At 32.3% G+C, this 20863-nt stretch overlaps 3 protein-coding genes across 4 annotated transcripts in view; all 3 read left to right on the forward strand.

The window, feature by feature from the left end:
• Positions 1–20863, forward strand: part of LOC136969233 (zinc finger protein 271-like) — a 320380-nt gene that overhangs the window by 81753 nt on the left and 217764 nt on the right. The gene's annotated exons all lie outside the window — the stretch shown is intronic.
• LOC136969229 (zinc finger protein 11-like) lies at positions 811–16267 on the forward strand. Of its 2 annotated transcripts, XM_067263321.1 has the most exons (6): positions 811–826; positions 2081–2330; positions 3815–3899; positions 5150–5301; positions 14089–14152; positions 14516–16267. In XM_067263321.1, the coding sequence occupies exons 2-6, from the start codon at positions 2166–2168 to the stop codon at positions 16195–16197; spliced, it is 2148 nt and encodes a 715-aa protein (XP_067119422.1). In that variant the 5' UTR covers positions 811–826; positions 2081–2165; the 3' UTR covers positions 16198–16267. The 2 variants fall into 2 exon arrangements, with proteins under 2 accessions (XP_067119422.1, XP_067119421.1); XM_067263320.1 differs by lacking the exon at positions 811–826 and having other exon boundaries at positions 2065–2330.
• Positions 7459–9430, forward strand: LOC136969230 (uncharacterized). The gene is made up of 2 exons (XM_067263322.1): positions 7459–7685; positions 7979–9430. The coding sequence occupies exons 1-2, from the start codon at positions 7499–7501 to the stop codon at positions 9160–9162; spliced, it is 1371 nt and encodes a 456-aa protein (XP_067119423.1). The 5' UTR covers positions 7459–7498; the 3' UTR covers positions 9163–9430.

A 20863-nucleotide genomic window follows, 5' to 3' on the forward strand; every position in this document is an offset into this window, starting at 1 on the left:
TTTTAGTAACGAGTAAAATCGTCATTAAGTTCGCCATGACGCGCTTCTATCGGCCAATAACGATTCGTATGGTAGTCACGTGCGAAAATAATATCACGTGGTGTTTTAATGGTAGAAAGAACGATGCGGTTAACTGAGATGACTGACATTAGAATAAAGAGGAAAGGATAATAAATTTAAGACAAATTCGATACTAATAATCACATGTAATTTAATTCAAAGGAAAAAACAAGCGAATTTTAGTCGAAATAGTATTCTTTAACCACAGATCTCAATCGAAGAATAAGCTATTTTGTACACCAGTTCTTTATCGATCCAAGAAAATATCTCGGCAAGATTCTCCAATATGATATCTCTGCCAATATGATATCTCTGATCCAAAATCTTCACTCGAATCATTTCGGCGCATGCGTTCAGTATTCAAGATGACGAACGATACCGGCACTGCCGCTATCCACCTGTTTACAAATTTTGTTTTGTACGGCTTGTTTTATTTAGCTAGATTTTGGATTAGAGATATTTTCTTGGATCGAGAAAGAACTGGTGTACAAAATAGGCTTATTCCTCGATTAAAATCTCTGGATAAAGAATACTATTTCGAGTAAGATTCGGTTGTTTTGTTCTTTAAATTAGATTATATATGATTATTTGTGTAGAATTTGTTAAATTTATTATCCTTTCCTCTTTATTCTGTTATCTCGGTTAACCGCGTCGAACTTTCCGCCATTAAAACACCACGTGGTTGTATTTTCTCACGTGACTACCAGACGAACTGTTATTGGCTGATAGAAAGGCGTCTTGGCGCCAGACGAGTGATAAAAACGAGGTGGGTTCTAGAAATAATATTTGTTTATAATATATCAGGTGGGTTTCGTATCTACAAACTATGACGTGCTACCTCTTGACTTTCTTCTATTAACTTTGATTGTGTACCATTTTTTACTGCTACAGCGCAAAAACACTGAGTTTACTTGCCTGTCTATGTTAGGGATCTTTCATACAATGGCCGACTGGTTCGACTGGTTCGACTCCCCAAGTCGTGTCGACATGGCAACAGCAGTCGGTCGACAGGCGGGTCGTTCCACTCGGACACATTTAAAAAGTTAAATATCTTGTACTCTGGTTGGAGCAGTCGGTCAGTGTGAAATTGCCCTTAGGGTCGAGTTATAAACTCCGTATCGTATCCGTAAGAATAGTTTGGATCGATCAAACTTACGGTAGGGTTACGAACAATTGACCAACTGCGCATGCGCTAAGTCGCCCTCAGTCGATATACAATCGGAAGTTGTTCTGGAAGCAACCGACGAAACTTTGACAAGTTGGTTAAAACGTAACTTTTGACCGACAATGCTGCTTCTGAATAATATAAAATTATAAGAGTTACTTTGGTAATAAAAAAAATAGAAAAATGATAAAACGAATAAATAATTATAGTATTTGATGTAGCAGCATCAGCCGGTACTTGTGCAGTTTACGGGGTTCGGCTGTTTGAAAGGTTTTCTTCTATAAAATTAATCGATTCTAGACTAATGTGACTCGAACATTTCCAAAACACGTATAATTATTTGGGAATATACTATAGTATTTTTACTGTAATTAGAAACGACTTATTATTATTATTGACTGTATGAAACAACAAAGGTAATACTGCTGACTACGACAATAATTCTATCATGATATATATTATGATGATAAATATTAATCAGATGCAACATAAGATGTCTGATGTCTTGATGTAAATAAGTATACAATACAATTTTCTTTACGACATGAGATTAGGCCATTTAAAAGCAGAGCAGAATTATTATCAGTTATTTATCGCATTATCATACGTTATTATATGCTGATTTTAATCCATATTTAGAATGAAATGTTGTTTTAATATTTCTATTAATGATGTCTCTAAAGTTCTTATTAATACGGTTACGTTACAGAGTTTATAACTCGACCCTTACTCATTCAAACACTCGAGTAAAATTAATATGGATATTTATTAATTGACGTTGATTGATGAAACACTATTTAACTAGGAGAGGTAAGTGTTTCCTATTATATAAATTTTATTTATTTATTTACTTAGGCAAATGTAAACTCAAACTGGAAGGTTTTAAAATCTTTCATTGAAAACAGATTGTTGACATACGAGAATATTCTAAACTGAGAAAATGAAGATAAAAGTAGAGCCAGAAACAGAATATTCACAATTTACATTTAATCGAGGTGATGAGAAGTTTGAAATTTTAAAGAATTGTAAGAAAGAATTAAATACGGATAACAAAGAGTTCTGTAGAAAAATTAAATCCGAACCTTTAGACCATGAATATACACAGGTGAGTAAAATGTACTTTTCTATATGACTCTAGTATCGTTTTAAAGCGTCATTTGTAAACTTTCTACGTTTACATTACCCCTTCCAAAATTTTAAAATAAACTTTGTCTACTTAAATTCACGACTACGAGGAAAAATTTTACGATTTTGATGAAAGAAATGTTAACCGAACCCGAAAGGGTCTATCATGTCTACGTATAAAAACTGTCAAACAGACATTAGTGAGACAGTTGTCTTCAGGACCATATATTATGTCATTAGATTTATTTAATTCTTTTTTTACAACTTATTCGTTATCATTTGCCTGACTTTACTCATGATATGAACTAGGCTGAAATATTCAAATTTCAGACCTGTAGATTCCCGTTATAAACCTATGTTCTCTTGTTCTTTTTAAATCTGATAACAGAGTGAAAATAGTAAACTTTTCTACCGGAGGACCGATTAACCGTAATCACGTAATTTTTTAAATTAAAATATGATTAAAAATTGACGTCGATACAAACGATTTTTAAACCTGAATTACAATGAATAATTATAAATACTACAATTGAGTCGATTGACCTATTTGAATCGTTAAGACAGACAAATGAACAGTGGCGGGTTATAAGTTCATGGGTCAAGGCAAATTAAGTAAGAAGCCCCATGTGAAGTGACTTCATCGGGAACTGAAGGGGTGGGGAGGAGTTGACCTTTAGTGAACGTCCGTTTATTTCATTAAATTTTATACAGTTTATTTATTTTATTAGATTTATTTCAAAATTTCTTGTGTTTTCTTTCTACTTATTGTAATTATTATTCGTGAAGTAATCAAGGTTTAACGGGGGAGATTTATAGAAGAGGAGAAACATTACGGAAACTTTGACAAACTGAAACAGTGAGATAGAGGAAGTAAAAGTGTCAAGAAAAATGTCCTAAATGTCACATTTATTATAAGCCATGGCAGAACTTATTTTAATTACAACAGAAAAATACAATTAAATGTTATATTTTTAGAAATTCTCGAAAATGTTATATTTTTGTGAATAGGCTAAACTTCAAACTATGAACAATTAAATATTTAATAAGAACTAGTCGAAATAAATATTTTGTATGTTTTATATTATACGAATGGGGTGGGAGAATAATATACAAAGAATTTATTCAAATTTTGGATCCTTTTGAGTGAAGAAATGTGCTTTTAACAGAGAAAGAATTCAACATTTTATGAGTAGAGAGGGTGAGATGTTGTATTCTAAGGTTTAATAACTGATAAACTGTCATTTTTACCTATTCATTTGGTATGAGGATGCTCCAGATTTTAACCAAGTAATCGAATTTTTATAATAAAACACAATCACAAGTAATGCAGATGAAATATTATTATTTTGAAGGAATTTATGGGTTAAATGGAATTTTATATTTCAGTTTCAATATTATTTATTTATTTATTCTTATGTAAAATTTAACTTATGTAATAATGTAACAAGTTCTTAATCGTTACAGATAAATATTTATGAAAATTCAATTTTAACAAATAACACAAACTGTTCCAGTTGTTGGAGTAATTCCGGTTATAACAGTGAAATAGGTAAGAGACTTGATGCTTTTAACATAATAAATATATGTTTCTACTGATTAAAAGAATAGTTAAAACACGAATATGAATTCATAGACATTACAAACAATTTATATACGGTGTACTGTATATGAAAATAAATATGTATTTTAATATTATCAATATTTGTACTTCATTAAGGCAGTCAGTTCAATTTATCAGCATCCTAGAACAGAAAAAATTCCAATTTAGGTATTTTAGAAATCGAAGTGTGATAGAATTCACTTTGTTTTTTAATTAAAAATTTAGTTTATTCTTTAATTTAGTCATTTTCAGTGGCGTGCCGTGACATTTGATGATAGGGAAGCTGTGTTTCTGTAAGAAGCCGACTTTCAGGAACAATCAATTAATTGCGCGTCAGGGCCCGTTCGTATTTGTTTGTTCGATAAACCAGTAAAAACCGTATACTTCTTTAAATGTATTTTTAATAGATTATCTGACGGGCAGGCGGCTAACAGCCCACAACCGCTTCGGGATATAAAGTCGGACTCTTTACGCGTGTGTCGCTTCTACCAGCTAAACCGGGTGAGGTTGGTGCTCTGTAAACCGCATGTGCTAATGCCTATATAATCTGGCTGATTAGAAACTGACCCGGTTTCGACATTCCTTCCGCCACTGAATTATTCGAATATACAATAGCAATCTTATCGTTTTTTTCACATGTAGTATAGAAATTTGTAAAAGATACAGTTATATATGCAGTTATAATAAAATATTAATTTTAATTAATTCAAAGTACGTTAAAATATGAAAATTTATATTTTATAAAATACAAAGAAAGGTCATTGGAAGGTGGAATCGGCGCTTCCATCGCATCCAATGACGGCACGCCACTGGTCATTTTGTCTTTTAACTCCGGAAGAGGAAGATGATCTCTTCTATCTTCTCGCTTTTTGACTTGTAATTATGACTTCCGTTTTGCTTGGGATATTGTTAATCGGGGCCTCTAGTACATATCTGGTTTCGGGTTTCATCTATCTAACTTCAATCTCTAGATTAAGGAAGGAAAGGCGGACAGCTCAACAGACGACAATGGAAATTTATAGGCCCGCAAGTTTTTCAAATTTCAGCTTAAATATTCACATTTTGTTTTTAAATCTTTAAGTAGTTTTGTTAAGAAATATTTTTTCTAAATAATTAAAACTAAAATTAATTTTATTTATTTATTTCAATTCTTTGCTTAGAATTTTTATAATAAAAATACTTTTTAAATTCCTATACAGATTATAAGAAAGAGGAAATAAAAGAGGAGAAATGTGACATTAAACAGGGCATAAAATCAGAATGTAAAGTTGTTTTGAAAAGATTGAATTTTAAAGTAAAAACTGAAGATTATCAACGAGTGTATCTCGCAGATCAATACGAAGATTTAAAGGTAAGTGATACAAACTTTAAAATATATTACACATTTTATAACTTAAATTTGTAGATTAGTTTTTTTGAATTATTGAAAGCAAAGGTTAATATAACCAATTTTATACAATTATACTGTAAATCAAGGTGTATTCTGTATATTGTTTTTTAAACAGAATCCCGGGATCCCGGTTGTCTTTTTAACCCGGGAAATTTTTCTCATCCGGGTAAATCCTCAAATTTCTTAAAAGTTCACTTTTTTTCTTATTTTGTGTTAAAGTTGAGTAGATTTTGCAAATACAAAATATAATTAACTCACAAATGTATTCTGACATTTTATATTTATTAATTTTAAACCTAGTTATTAGTTTTTTAAATTTTTGCTGGGTATGGCATGTCACAAATAGGGATTGAAATCCAGCAGTGTTTTCAATCCAGCTGGATTTTTGCTGCATTGAAATCATTCCAGCTGGATCCAGCGCGGATGTATTTTTGGTGCAATAAAGTGTTATCTGTATCTATCTACCCAGAAATTAAAACATTTTTTAGAAATACTTAAGAAACTTTTATTATTTAGACTGGTCACTATAAATCAGTAAAACTTCTTACACATTTAGGTAGTAAACTTAACTTTGGTTCGGTTTAACACTTGATAGTGATAATTAACTTTAAATGTTTAGTTAAAGATTACATTATAATTATAAGTTAAATAATAGCAAAGGTAATTCTACTAATTAATTTATATTAATATATTATAATAATGTAAGGACGGATAATCAGTGGCTATCAGTCTTACCAGTTTTCTTATATAGGCTCTATATATTAGTCTGTAGTTATTTATAAGTATAAAACTATGTACTGGAAGTAGAATAAGTTAAATAAACTACACCTTTATCAATCCAGCAAAATTTAATAAAATAATAACGTTTTCAGTTACAAAAAATAGAACATTAAATACAGAACATAAAATTGTTCGGAATAAATACAAAAATTAACGGAAAACGCCCAAACGGACAAAATGTAGATAAATAAACAAAATAAATAGCGGAAAAAATATATATATAAGATATAACAACGAAACCAGCATTGTCCGTTAAAAACATTAATTAATGTAAAAGGATCTCCGCACGGTAGACAATGAGCCCGCATCTCTATGGTTTGTACAACCAGTTGTCGTGTGCGCCTTGCAGCTTTATTCCAAACACATTTTATGTTCTATAGTTAATGCATTCTTTTGTAACTGAGGAAGATCGTTATAAGCGATTGAGTACGTTATTATTTTATTAAATTTTGCTGGATTGATTAATTTGATAGTTTATTTATAAGTAATTTAATTATTAGTATTAGTAAAGTAGTGAGTAAGTAATTAGTAGCAGTCTAGTAGTTAGCAAAGCGGCAACGTGACAATGTAGACTTTTGCGCAATTATTTAGAAAGTTAACTGAGTATTTGCGGATCCGCAGCGCTGGATTCAGCACCTGGTGCTGGATCCAGCAGGCCGAAGAATGCGCTGGATCCAGCTGTATTGCTGGATGAGGGATCCAGCAATTGCAATCCCTAGTCACAAATGGTCAGTAATCAATACGTAGCCTATTTGTGACAGGACTCTGAAAAATTCTTTACTTGTCAGAACCTGTAGTATCTGAAATAATTGTACTTATGTTTTTTGATTTTGATTTTATGATTTTGAGTATATATCTGAACTCAGGGAACCGAGACGAGTTCAACGATACCCTAATTTTGGACCGTAGACGAAAAATAAGAAAGTTATCATATTTACGATTTCTTGCCTTTAACAATGCATTCTACGACGATACCGTTGAACTCGTCTCGGCCCCTTGTGTTCAGATATATACTAAAAGTCCCGAAATTCCATGGGGTGTAATCTATTCAACTTCTATCTACTGAAACGTGATTTTAGAGCACCATCTCGTGTTGCTATGTCCTTTAAGTGTTGTTTTTAGTAATGTAATTTTTTCCCATCTTCGGGTAGAAGAAGCAAAAAATTAAACAATTTCAGGATTATTCCTAAACAATGAAATCATCTCCACGGTAATGCTTGCTGCGTGCACTCCAATAGGGGAAAAAAGTGAAATCTACTCCGCACGCGGCGCTAGTATCGATGAGGTCGTAAACAGACTAAGCGATACGTTGTCGGTTGTAAAGTACCATTTGTTTTTTCTTTAAACGAAAATCTAATAAATATTTTAAGTTTCAAAAATGCCAAGTACGTGGTGCTGTGTACCACATTGTTCTAATAGTGGTGGTCACAAGTTTCCAAAAAATCCAGCATTGCGAAAGAAATGGATTCACGCCGTTAAAAGAGCAAATTGGAAACCAACTTCATCCAGTCTCGTGTGTAAAAATCACTTCACACCTGATCAGTATAAGGAAATTAATATCTTTGGTAAGCACATTATTTAAAGAATTATAATAACTGTACAATATTTTTTTCAAGCTATTAGCAATTAAGAAGCTTCAAACACCTCGCTTGAAAAATACTTGATGTTTACATCAAAAGTCTCTGTTTAGTTTTAATATCTAGGCGTGATAAGCCCTAACAGTAGAGGCTAGTTTTGAGCACTTACATAGCATTAATGCTAAGTTAACAAAGGATAAAAAATATATATAGTATCATGGATTTAATTGTTAATTCTTTATGCTAAATGAAAAATAAATAGATTTATTTTACTTTATTAGGAAACATCCCAGCAAAGAGACAACTGAAGGCTGATGCTGTACCAAATGTATTTCTTTGGTCTAAAAAAGAGGCACCTTCGGTTGCGAGCAGACGAGCAAGAAGAGAAAACCGTGAACGCAAAGTTCAAGATAATCATGATGCATGCTATATAATGGATACTGGTACATTAGAAATAGGAGGAGAAGTAATAATAGATGAGGAGGAGGAAAAGGCTACTTGTCTTATTGAAAATAATGTGGCAAGCACTATGGTCTGTGTAACTACACAGACCCATACTTTTGAAGTCCCAATGTCAGTTGAAAGATTTGAGTTTGACAACAATGCTATACATTACTATACTGGGTTAGAGAACTACAATTCTTTCAATTTTGTACTACAAAGTTTGGGACCAGCAGCATACAGCTTAAAATATTACAAGTTTCAGGTTGTAACACTTGCAGTGCCAAACCAGTTGTTCTTGACTTTAATAAAATTAAGATTGAATACAGCAAATTTTGAGTTGAGTAGGATGTTTAGTGTATCTGAAGAAACAGTACGAAACGTTTTCATTACTTGGATCAATTTCATGTATTTACAATGGCAAGAGTTGGATATATGGAGTGAAAGATCTCTTGTTGATACATACATGCCTAGAGATTTTAAAATGAAATTTCCAAATACTAGAGTTATCATTGATTCTCTAGAATGCAAAATAAGCAAACCAAAAAATCCTGTTGCACAGCAGGCTACATGGTCATCATATAAAAATGACAACACATTAAAAGCAGTTGTAGGTTGCACACCAGGTGGTCTAGTAAGTTTTGTTTCAGAAGCCTATGGTGGTTCTGCAAGTGATCGACAGATTGCAGAAAGGTCTTCACTGTGTAAAATAACAGAGGCAAAAGACTGTGTAATGGCTGATAGAGGTTTTAACATTCAGGACTTGCTAATTACTAAAGATGTTGTGGTAAATACACCCACTTTTATGAGAGGAAAAGCACAGCTGAGCAGCAGTTTGTTATCTCGAGACAGAAAAATATCTAGTAAAAGAATACATATTGAACGTATTATAGGAATGGCTCGTACATATAAGATTTTGAGGCAACACATGCATCCGACAGTAACCAAACTTGGCAGTGAAATTATATTTATATGTTTTATGTTATGCAATTTTAGACCATGCATTGTTGGCAGAGATGCTTAATTTGTTTCACTGTTAGTCTAGCTCTATTAATTCTGTATATAATGTTTTTTTCATTCTAGACCCTAGCCTAATTTAAGTTTTCCATTTATAGTATTTTTAAATTTTTGTCTGCTTATAAATTCTAAGATTAAGAATGTATACTAGCATACACAGTAAGGTCTTCATTATGGAACTTCAATTCAAAGTAATATAGTGGTTTTAAAATTTGTACTATAGTTGAATAAATGTTTGTAAATTTGTAAGCAAATAAAAAATTTTAATCTTTAAAACAAAATCTCTTTTTATTATTTAAAAAATTTACCATCTAGAAAAATTTTACATAAACTCAAATTGTAAAATAAAAATAACAATTAGCTCAATTATTTTATAAACTTAATGTTTATAGAACATCTTTTTTAAAAGAGCTGGCTTAAAATGCTCATGGAAAAACATAATTAGTGTTTCAGTCATGTCTGCAATAAATTTATCATCTCTTGGAATGATACAAACTTTGAAGTCACTTTTTGTGTAAATAAACAGGTGAGCAACTTGTCTATTTGTCACTGCTAATTGACCTTGGATTTGATAAAAATAATCATGATTCCGTTTTAAAGTAATTTTGTCATCAGTACATTCCAAATATGGTACATTTTGCACATTCACAGGAAGTTTAAAACTGGAGTAAGGACATTTAACTTCTAATATTTTATCATCATCCACAAGCCCATCTGGACTTGCAGCTAAGAATGGGTATTTTGGATGAAGAAACATGCCACATTCTTTCACAGGAGTATTTTCAAAAGAAGAATATGCTTCAATTGCTTCTTTTTCATACCTTAAGCCATGAGAAATTGCCTTACTTTTTATTGGCCTACTTGACAGTAACGAGTCACACAATTTTAGTCTGTCTGCTGATTTTAATTTACAAACTTTTCCAAAGTTTGAAGATGTCAAACGCAACAAATGTTCCTTCTTCCAAACTGCACTTTTTCGTTGTAATCGGGTCTCTTTTTCCAAATGTTCTATGTACTCCCTACTTGCTTCAGTTACATGTAAAGCTTTTAAAAACATTTCGGACATTGTGCTTTTGCAATAATCATGATCTGACTCTAAAGCCCTCATGTTTGCTGGTTGCCTTAATTGTAATATCGGTATTGCACAACCACTTTGCATGTTCATTGCCAAATTAATAACAAAGTTTGTATAATCAGAGATTGAACTGCCAGATGGTCTGGGGTCAAATTTCATGTCTTCCAATCGTTTCCTTTTCATTCCTCTCTTCTTAAATAAATGAAATGGAAGCTCACTAGCCTTAATTGGGGAACCTTTATGTTGGCGGGTAGGCTGATGGAATGTTTGCAGAACCTGTGTGCATGTTTTGTGACACTTATATGTGCCTGTTCTTCCACATTCTTCTATTGCCAATAGTGTTACACATACATGTTTGCAATACGCTTTAGGCCCTTTACCTGCTGTACATTCACATATTACATTTTCTATAACCCCATCATCATCTGTAATTACTAAATCTGTGTAAATCTGTTCCCCTTGATTAATTCAGATTTTACATTACCTTTAAAATATAAAAAAATGTTTCTCTTTTGTTCCTCTTATTATTAATAAGAATTCATTAAAATACATCTGCACAGCAGACAGTGGCATTCTTTGATCTGACATCTCCATGTAGGCATCAATTGTATCTATAGTCAAAACTGGTATTTGTAAACTTGGAGAGAGATCCTTATATTCAGATGAATCAGGAAGTTTGAGTTCAGGAGAGCTATCACAGGATATAGAAAAATTATGAGTTTCCTGATTCCTCTCATATGCCAGTAACCTGAAAATTATTGTAAACAAGTTTAATAACTAGTTAACATATGATCACCAATATTTTATTTAGTTTTTTCTGTCTCATTGACAGGAAAGGCAAAAATTATTATTATATATTATATTCTTACCTTAATATATTACATATAATATAAAAATAAACAGTATAAGGTAACTGAACAGTATTGACAAGCACCTAAATATGGCATATATATATAGTGTATGCCAGATTTAGTAAAAGAAAATGGGCAAAAATTCACTTGTACAAAAAGTTTATTGGTGAAGAAATTAGTCTTATTGCATTAAATTATTGAAACAAGTAAGAAGACTTGTGACCAATAAAAAAGACATTTTGATTATATTTATTTTAATTACTCCAAAAATTGTTTTCTCTTGGTAAAAGATTCAGATATATATCTCTTATATTGTCTTAGAACTTCATAGAAAGTAGTTTTGTTTGTGTTGATTGTTGTTCTAAATTACAGTGATAACCTATTGGTACAGTTAACATTTCAGATACTGGTATAAATTGGTTATAATATATCAGGTTCAGTACATGACCATATTCCAAGAGGAAAAAACTTCATTTTAAAGTTTTGACCTTATGTTTTGGTTAGGCAAATGTGAAAAGAATCAATGACAACTTTACTGATCTTTAAATGTTTTTATCGACGAAAAATGTGCATTTTGTGAAATCTTATCCTTAAAACTTTCATATACTGGTAAGTTACCTTATCATGTAATAGTTATAAGGACTTGAAATTATAAATGTAATAATTAACGATAAAAATATAGATGTAGATTATTTTAACTTACCTTTCTATTAAATCGGCTTTTCTACCAGCTAACTTGGCATTGTACTTTTTTAATTCTTCCTTTAATTGTACCGTTATTAACCTTCCGAAAAAATATTTTCGTTCTTCCTTTATTATAAAGTAAGCTATCCTTCGAACGGAACAGCTTGTTTACAACCGTATCGATATGCGCGACACCTATGTCACGTGATCACTTTTTTCCCCTATTAAATTAAGCTAATGCATGGCACAAGGAACAAATTTGGCAAGATCGTTTAATCGTGCTATATGCGCTTGCATGCCATTATATCAATATATTCCGGCCATGTTTGCTCCGTTATCGTATCCTTGCCCTCTTATGTTTTTAAAATCTAAACCATCATTTTTTAACTTATCCAAAACTTTAATTGCAAGTCCTTATGCCGTTTTACATTTTGATAGTACTAAATCAACAAATCTCTCTTCGATAGTTACCACTTCATTTTCAATTTTGACATATCTAATAATCTGGCATATTTGTTCTCTATGAGATATATAAGGAGTACTATCAATTATTATGCTAAAATATTTTGCTGTCTTTATATTATTTATAATTTTGTTTCGAACTTTGGATGCTAGTAAAGAAATAAATTCGTTTTGTACTTAAATACGATACTTGGCCTTTTGTTCTTTCATTAATAGCGCAATGCACATGCGATGTAAACACCGAACCTATCGTAACAATATAGATAAATACGTGCGGTCGTATTTACTGCAAAGAAGTTCTCGGAAGTGAACTATTGTTCATAAAATATCATATTCATATTTATATATTTCAATTTGTTATAATTGTTAACAAATTGAAATATATAAATTTTCCTGTTATCCAAAAGAAGAAGACCAAAGATGCATTGGAAAGAAGACTTGAACCAGAGGGGACTTAAGAGAGAAGAAGCCGTTGATAGGGAAAAATGGAAGAAACGCATTAGAGAAGGAAACGCCGATCCCATATAAACATGGAAAATGGCGAGGATAAAGAAAGAAAAAATTTATATATTTCAATAACAAAAAAAAATGGCGGTTTATTTTTGAAATATATGTTCGTAGAAATTACAGATCATAAATACTATATAAATATAAATATAAAAGTTTCTTTTGTGTTATTAATTTTGAATACGTATTATTCTGAAACCTCGTTGGCGCTTTTATTAAATCGGCGCCTATGGCGGAGGCCATATTGGCGATAACCTAGTTACGGCTCTGGGTTGAAGGCAGCGCCGGATTAAGCCTCTAGCGGGCCCTAGACAAAATTTAAATTGGGGCCCTATTTAAATAAGTTGCTTCTAAACAAATCTTATATAATGTGACATTAGCGTAGCTAGCATGGGTGACACCCAGTGCAGATATCGTGGTGTCACACCGTAGTGTCACCCTTTTTAACTGTTTTATAAAACACTATTGAATTGTAATAACTTCGCATTCGAGCAACTTGAACGCTACATCGAATATGCGATGTTGCGACGTATAAGTTTAAATTTAGAAAATGAATCATAACCATACATCAGTATTACTATGAAAGGTGGCCCTAGGAATATTTCTAGATGGTGCGAGAGATCTCGTGGGAGAGATTACTTCTGACGCACGGATGGCTGTTGACCTTTAATTTTTTTTTTTTTTTTTTTTTTAGGCAATAGCTAATGAAGCCGGGCCCCTCCGAATTACGGGCCCTGGACATTTGCCTACTTTGCCTATTCGATAATCCGGCCCTGGTTGAAGGTGTTACTTGTCAAACAATGTATTATGATTTCAGTCGTTCCGTTATCGTTAAATTGGTTCATACTGTTTATAAAGCTATAAATAACTGTAGCACGCGTATAGTCTCGGAGGAAGTCCTCGTATCGTCATACAAGATCTATCCTAGACTACAACAATTTCTCCTTATAACCCAAATTGCATTGACACATTCATATATCACTATACTCAACGGATTTTATTGTAGAACCTCAAATTTTTATTTGGGAACCACTGGTCTAATAAGTTGCCCAGTGGATAAAATCACTGAACACAGTTGATTATGTGTTTTTTTTTTCTGGTAAATGTGCTGATCAAGTAGAGTTTTCCGGGTTTCTTCACTTTTGCAACACCTAATAGGGGCCAGTTTCCCATAGAAAGTACTTCCAGGAAGATCCCCCTTTCAGCAGATTGCCCACATGGTGCATTCCCTTATACAACCGTAAACCAGATCAAAAAAAAAATTAATTAAGGCACTTTTTTAATGCACAACAATGCGTTTATGATTTACATAATTATTTTCATATATAACATAGCTTTATTGTGTTTTTTTTAGCCTGTCAAGAACGAATTCTTCATTCCCGACAGAAATTCTAACAGAAATAACAAGAACGTACAAAGTAAGTAACATGTTACAAGTTTACTTGTTAAATCCTTTTTTCAAGATCAGACTTTACATATAGGCTAATATTAGCGCAATGTAACATTTAAAATTTTGGTGGCACCATATGTGGAATCGTGTTTTATTAAAAAAACTTGTTATATTTTTATTATTATAAAATAGGAAAAAGCTTAGTTTTTAGGAAAGTCTGACCATACTGGAGAGAGACCCGACCTCCATTATCGGTCTACTTCCTGAACCTTCAACCACTAAAATAGTTAATAATATTTTGTAATTAAAGTTTCGAAAAGGTTAAAATATTAAATGTGCGTGTAGTTTGAAACAGTGCGTGTAATTATTGTATTTAACTTTTAAATTTAAGTTAAGAAGAAAGAAGAAAGTGAGCAATACGATATTGAGCACAATTCAAAAAGACAAAAGGAGAATAAATGTAATGCAAACAAGACGAAATTCATCCCTTCAATTAGAAAACACAACAAAATTGAAAGAAAGATTAAAAGGAAATACTTCAGAGCAATGCGGTCATCTCACTCTAAACAAAATCACAAATGCGATTTATGTAAACAGACTTTTGTAAACAAGAAAATACTACAAACGCATTTGTTCTTTCATATTGGAAAGAAACCATTTAACTGCACAACCTGCAATCAGAAATTTTCCTGGCAATTTTTACTGAGAAGACACTTGAAAGAACACAACACCGAAAAACAAATCGAAATTGATCATAAAATACATCGTTTGCCATCATCATCAAAAAATCGTAAAGTATCTGAGCGGAAACATTTTCAATGTGACATCTGCGATAAGCTACTTAGTTCAAAGGGCCATTTAGAGAGGCATCACAGAACACTTCACCAAGAATCTTATTATTGTAAGATATGTAAAAAGCAATTTCAAACGAAACCGTTATTCAGAAGACACCAAATTAGTCATAGTGAAGATCGACCTTTCAAATGCGATATTTGCGATAAAGGTTATAAAACGAGATACCAATTAAAAAGGCATGGTGACACTCACAGTGATGAATGTAAGTATTTTTGTCAGGTGTGTAACAAAAGTTTTAAGACAAAACGGATTTTCGGAGCGCATGTTCTTATACATAACGATGAAATCAAGCACTGTTGTCAGATATGTAACAAGTATTTTAAAAGAAAATGCTCTTTAAGACGACATGAAAAAACTCACGAAGATAGAAGTGATAAGTATTTTTGTGAGGTATGTAAAAAAGGATTTAAACGCAAAAGTAGTGTTGACAGACATCACATTGCTCAACATCAGAATATGTTCGTTTGTTCTTATTGTAGTAAGCCATTTAAAACTAAAAATATGCTGAAAGTTCATAAGAAAATCCATATTCAAAAATGTGATATTTGTAAAAAAGAGTTTTCCTGTAAACTTTCTTTAAACCTTCATCGGAGAATTCATTTTGACATGAAACCGTATATTTGTGAAGTGTGTAACAGACGTTTTATATCAGCTTCTGCGTTAAAACGTCACCAAAGTTCTCACAATAAAGACAATCTTCCTTACGTTTGTGAGGTATGTAAGAAGCGTTTTAACACTAAATCTCACCTCTTAAGGCATCAACCCGCTCATCAAAGAAAGGAGCATTTTTGCAGCCATTGTAAACGCAGATTTAAAACAGAAATTAAACTGAAACTGCATTTACAGTTTTCTTGTTCAGAAATACATTCCAAGCGGTTACTTTATCAATGTAATATCTGTAAACAGACTTACGGAAATAGTTTTGATTTGGAGCAGCATCTATTTGCTTACAATGGTCAGATACACTTCCGTTGTGATTTTTGTATAAGGAAATTTACATCAAAAGTTGAATTCGAAACTCATAAAAAGACTGCTCATCCGCCGGGAGGAAGGTATGAATGCAAAATTTGCAGTAAGACATTTCGGACACAGACTTTTTTAAATAGACATATGAAAATGAATACCGATTTAAGCGTTATGAAATGTGATGTTTGTGGTAAGAAATTCTGTTCGTTTAAAGGTTTAAAATATCACGCGCGAAGTCATTTTTCACAATAAAATTTCCTGTGTGAAATACATATTATTTATACTAATATACGAAATATATTATACAGGACAATAGGTATGAATATTGGGATTTTACTGATCACTTTTATGTTTGTCATTTTGCTTATAATAATTGAACTACAATTTCAACAAATTGCAGATTTATAAATTTCCATTGTTCACCGTCGCTGTCTGTCTTTTTCGAATTCGAGAACGAATAAGATAGATAAAGTCGGGACAAGATATGGACAGTTCTCAGGGCAGAAAGCCCCGATTATATATGCAGTCTGACGATGCATATCAGAATACTTACATAGGTAATTGGGGCCTTCTGTCACTAAGATTTCACTGTCTGGACTCATCTTTCTTCTGTCTAACTCAATTCTCGAGATTAACGAAAGACATGCGGACAGACAACAAGACGACCGTGGGAATTTATACGTCTACAATCTTTTCTAATTGCAGCCCAACAAGGTATTCAAGATAGAATGAACCAGTTATTGTAATAATAAATGTTGAAATTTTTATGAAATCAATTTTTAATAGTTCTAAGATGTTTTTTGTAAACTTTCTGTTTGTTTATTGCTTTATATGTAATGATTAATCAAAAATAAATAATTTTCGAATGATTACTTAATTTGTATTTAATTTTGACAAAAGATCGATCAGTGACCGGAAATGTACAATGTCAAAGTTCACAGTGTTAAGTGTATGGGCAAGGGAAGCGAGGTGTCTGTTCCACACGGGCTAACGTAATACGTATTCGTACTTGTGTGGTTTACTACTAACAAAAGAAATGTAAATGGAAATATTAACCATTTAATTATTTCCATTTATTCTTCCTTTAATTTTAATAAATCGCATTGTACTGTGTGGTTCGCATTTAATACAACAGTAATTTCGTCTTAAATTTGTTCAAAGATTTACATTGAATATGTAAATCTCAACTTACTTCAATTTTTATTGTTATCCCGAAGGAATTAGCATGATTTGTGATCGATTAAATTGTTCCTAAATTCTCTAATGTTTTCTTTAGCAATGCCTCACTATAAAAAAAGTCATTTATACACTAATACTTAGTACTAATGTAAATTTAATCATTTTTACGATAATTAGGTTCATTGGTGGTCGCGGGTTTGCGCCTTATTAACCGGCTTGTAGCGTGCAGTTTTCTAGTTTTTCTTCACGTGCCTAATACCTAAGCAAAGAATCAGTTTTCCACATAAAATACCCGATTAGAAAATTTGTCCATGTGTTGCGTTGACTTATTCAATAGATAATAAATTAGTTAAATTTTAATGATAATTGATGACGTGCCGTAAATGTTGACATTTCTTTTCACTTTCCCTGCTGTTATATATAAGAGAGCATGTCCGAGAGCATTTCTTTTCACTTTCCCTGCTGTTATATATAAGAGAGCATTTGTCCGATCGCCATACATTCTGTATGGCGATCGGACAAAAAATGACCCCCTGAAGATTTTTATATTTTTGGACATATGACACCTTGAAACGTCGAGAAATGCTTAAACATTCGGTCGTAATTTGTTCAGACCTGTCCGTGACATGCATTTCCGGGGATAATTTCTTTACTTATAAATGTTAGTTTGTGGGGGGCACGATTTCGTTCACCCTGTTTGAAACTAACACTGCTTTTTGTCGAAATTTTCTGACATTTAGCAGGGAGGACTGCGTATTATGGAGGTTGATGCTGTTAAATTTTGGTGATTGAATATCGAGGGGCTGGGGAGTTAATGTGTTTCGTGTGTATTTCCAGTAGGGTTTTATGACGATTTTACTCGTTATTAGCATTTACAATTAATTATAAGAAATATCCCTACTCTGAAAATTAGGTTTTTTTGCTATTTTATAATATTTAAAAACAAAATTTCATAAGATAATATACGGAAACAGCCACAAAAATTTTAAATGTTGCCGGAAAAGTTGAGCGACGCGTTGCAACTTTATTGTTATTAGACACATCAATTCGAAAAGTGACTTACTTTAATTTATAAATTTGTAAATCGTATAAAGAATACAAATTTTCTACGAAATGGATAAAGAATTTAACACAAATATTTTATTTATCACAATAGAAAATCTATATACAGTGATGCCTTGACTTACGAGTTTAATTCGTTCCGTGACGGAACTCGTAACTGAAACTACTCGTATGTTAAATCAATTTTCCCCATTAAAATGAATTGAAATGCTATCAATCTGTTCTGGACCCTCCAAAACACTGCAGTTTTTTTGTTACACGTTTTAAAGTAAGAAAAGTGTATTTATAAATAACGAATATTGTATAAAACACAATATAATGTAATGCAAAAAAACTGGTTTTGCGGATGATGAGGCGTTCGCTGCATAGATGAAGAAAGAAAAGATGAAAAATTAGATAAATGAGAGAAGGTGAAGCCGCACACAACATAGAAGAGAAATAATGCCTCTCACTCGATCATGTGCTTTTATATCAACTAGCCTGTCAGACATTGAAAGAGTAACGAAATAACGGCAGTTTAGCATTTTTTTTCTTAACCTATGGTTTGCTGTGGCATTCGTTGCGCCATGTAACAGTCGGATATATAGCGCTGGCTTTGTATCCCTGAATTTAGCTCTCAACTCGAAGGAAAAAATCAGCCGAGAGACGACTCGTATGTCGAAAATTTCGTAACTCAACGTACCACTGATATAAATAAGTATGTTTGTTTGTTTGTTCGCTATACACTCCTAGATAGGGTTTCTTTCCCGGGATTTCCGCCGTTTATCCCCTACGAGAAAAATCCCGGGAAATCTCTCATTTCAATAATAATTTATCATTTCGGGTTTTATTTCTACCATTCATTATACGAAAAGTTGCATTTTGAAGACACCTAAGAGAGAAATTTTGAGGTTTCATGCTTCATATTATTACCTATGTTTTACAAGTCTTCACTTGTAAGTTTATGTAATATCTATGTATTGTGTTTGCGCATCATTGAGCAGCGAAGCACTCGCTGAAAGCAAAACCAGATGGAACAGTCTTTAGCTATGCTAGAATGGTATATCAAGATAAGACCATCCGTGTTGATCTCAAAGTAGATAAAAATAGCACTCTTAGCCTTGAAAAACAAGAAGTCTATGTAATTCGTGACATCGTGCATCGCTAGAACCCTTAAAAATAACTGTTGAAAAGCTAGGTAGAAGAAAATCTACTCTACTTTCAATCAGAGGATATTACCTCTTTCGTTTGAAATAACTGAAACAATTCAACACTGCTTTTTCTGGAAAAGTACATGAATATTTAGTTCTCCGCATAAAAGAGAGAAGAAACGAAAAATTGATGGGATTGTTACTTTGCCTCACTGGTGAAAACAAATATAAGAAGTTCGAGAGTGACAGCGCATTCCAACAATCTGAGGCAATTATAATTTCATCAGCGAAACAAATGTTTGATCGCCTTTTTGGAGAACCTGCTATTTCTGATTCTATGAAGGTAATGAACTCAAATATGTACTGTACAAGAATCACAGTCTGTCACACTACCGAATGAAATGACTTTAGCTCACAAGCTAAATGCATATCTTGAAGCATCCGAGAGATCAAGAATACGACAAGAGCAGATAGCAATAAACAAAGAATTAAGTGCAGAAGAGCAGTTAGAAACTGAGTTAACAAACTTCAAAAAAAAAGGCGTAAAATCTCAGAAAATTTCTCCTCTTTTGAGAGCTTTGAAAGCCTTTCCACTCCCAATGAAACGCTTTATTTTACTTTCATCTTATAATGTAGGAGAACATAAATTAATTGAGCCTAACGCGTCCATATGGGTGAGATTGGCACTAAACTTTTAGTTACTTACTAGAAAATAAATTAAATTATTCAAATTTATGATATTCCTTTATGATATTTTTTATTCATGTGAATTTCTATTTTATTATCTCATCCCGAAATTTCCTGGGATCCCGGGAAAACTAATTATTTTCCCCGTAATCCCGCTGAAGGCAAATTTCCCGGGAAATGAGAAACCCTACTCCTAGACCGTTCGACCAATTGCTACGAAACTCGAAAGTAACGTTTACATAAATTTTCTGATTAAATCATTCCACCCAAATTATCGATTGGATCTGTCTACATTTGATTGCTAGATTAGAGTACCTAGATATCAGAGTAGCCACACACGAGTCATCGCCGCCATGTTCTGTCGAATGTCATCACGTGGTCTATGCGTTTACATTAAGAAATGACGATTTTTTTTAGTTTAATAAAGCATTTTATTCGTAAAAATTCGCGTCGGCGGTAATCCGTAAAAATCGGCTCAATGAGCGATTTCGGTCTTTGAGCTTAACATATATAACAACCGAAAAAGCATAACTTAATTAGAGTGTTATAAACAGGAATTTAAGAATTATTAATTATAAATTTACAATCATTACAATTTACAGTTTATTTTTCTGAATGTTGTAGAATATAACAAAGAAGTTAATGTTAATCAATCAAAGTTCGACCTTTCATTGTTTTCTTATTTCTTGAATCTCTGACTCTTCATTAGCACAAAAATATAAAATTCCTTACAAAATTGTATTTTTCGACGTTTCTTTGTAGTATATTTCGAGTTGATCAACTAAAGTTTTGAAATTTGGCACGAATAATTTTATGTATGGGTCATTCAGGCTATTATGTCTTGGGTATTATAAGTCAAA

This window comes from Centruroides vittatus, unplaced genomic scaffold (genome assembly GCF_030686945.1).
Source record: "Centruroides vittatus isolate TY-2023 unplaced genomic scaffold, ASM3068694v2 contig_1768, whole genome shotgun sequence".
Classification (NCBI taxonomy): domain Eukaryota; kingdom Metazoa; phylum Arthropoda; class Arachnida; order Scorpiones; family Buthidae; genus Centruroides; species Centruroides vittatus.

Coding starts and splice junctions, on each gene's coding strand:
- LOC136969229 (XM_067263321.1), top strand. CDS start 2,166: ATGAAGATAAAAGTAGAGCCAGAAACAGAATATTCACAATTTACATTT. Junction 3,900..5,149: donor CGGTTATAACAGTGAAATAG/GTAAGAGACTTG, acceptor ATTCCTATACAG/ATTATAAGAAAGAGGAAATA. Junction 14,153..14,515: donor AAATAACAAGAACGTACAAA/GTAAGTAACATG, acceptor TTTAAATTTAAG/TTAAGAAGAAAGAAGAAAGT.
- LOC136969230 (XM_067263322.1), top strand. CDS start 7,499: ATGCCAAGTACGTGGTGCTGTGTACCACATTGTTCTAATAGTGGTGGT. Junction 7,686..7,978: donor TAAGGAAATTAATATCTTTG/GTAAGCACATTA, acceptor TTACTTTATTAG/GAAACATCCCAGCAAAGAGA.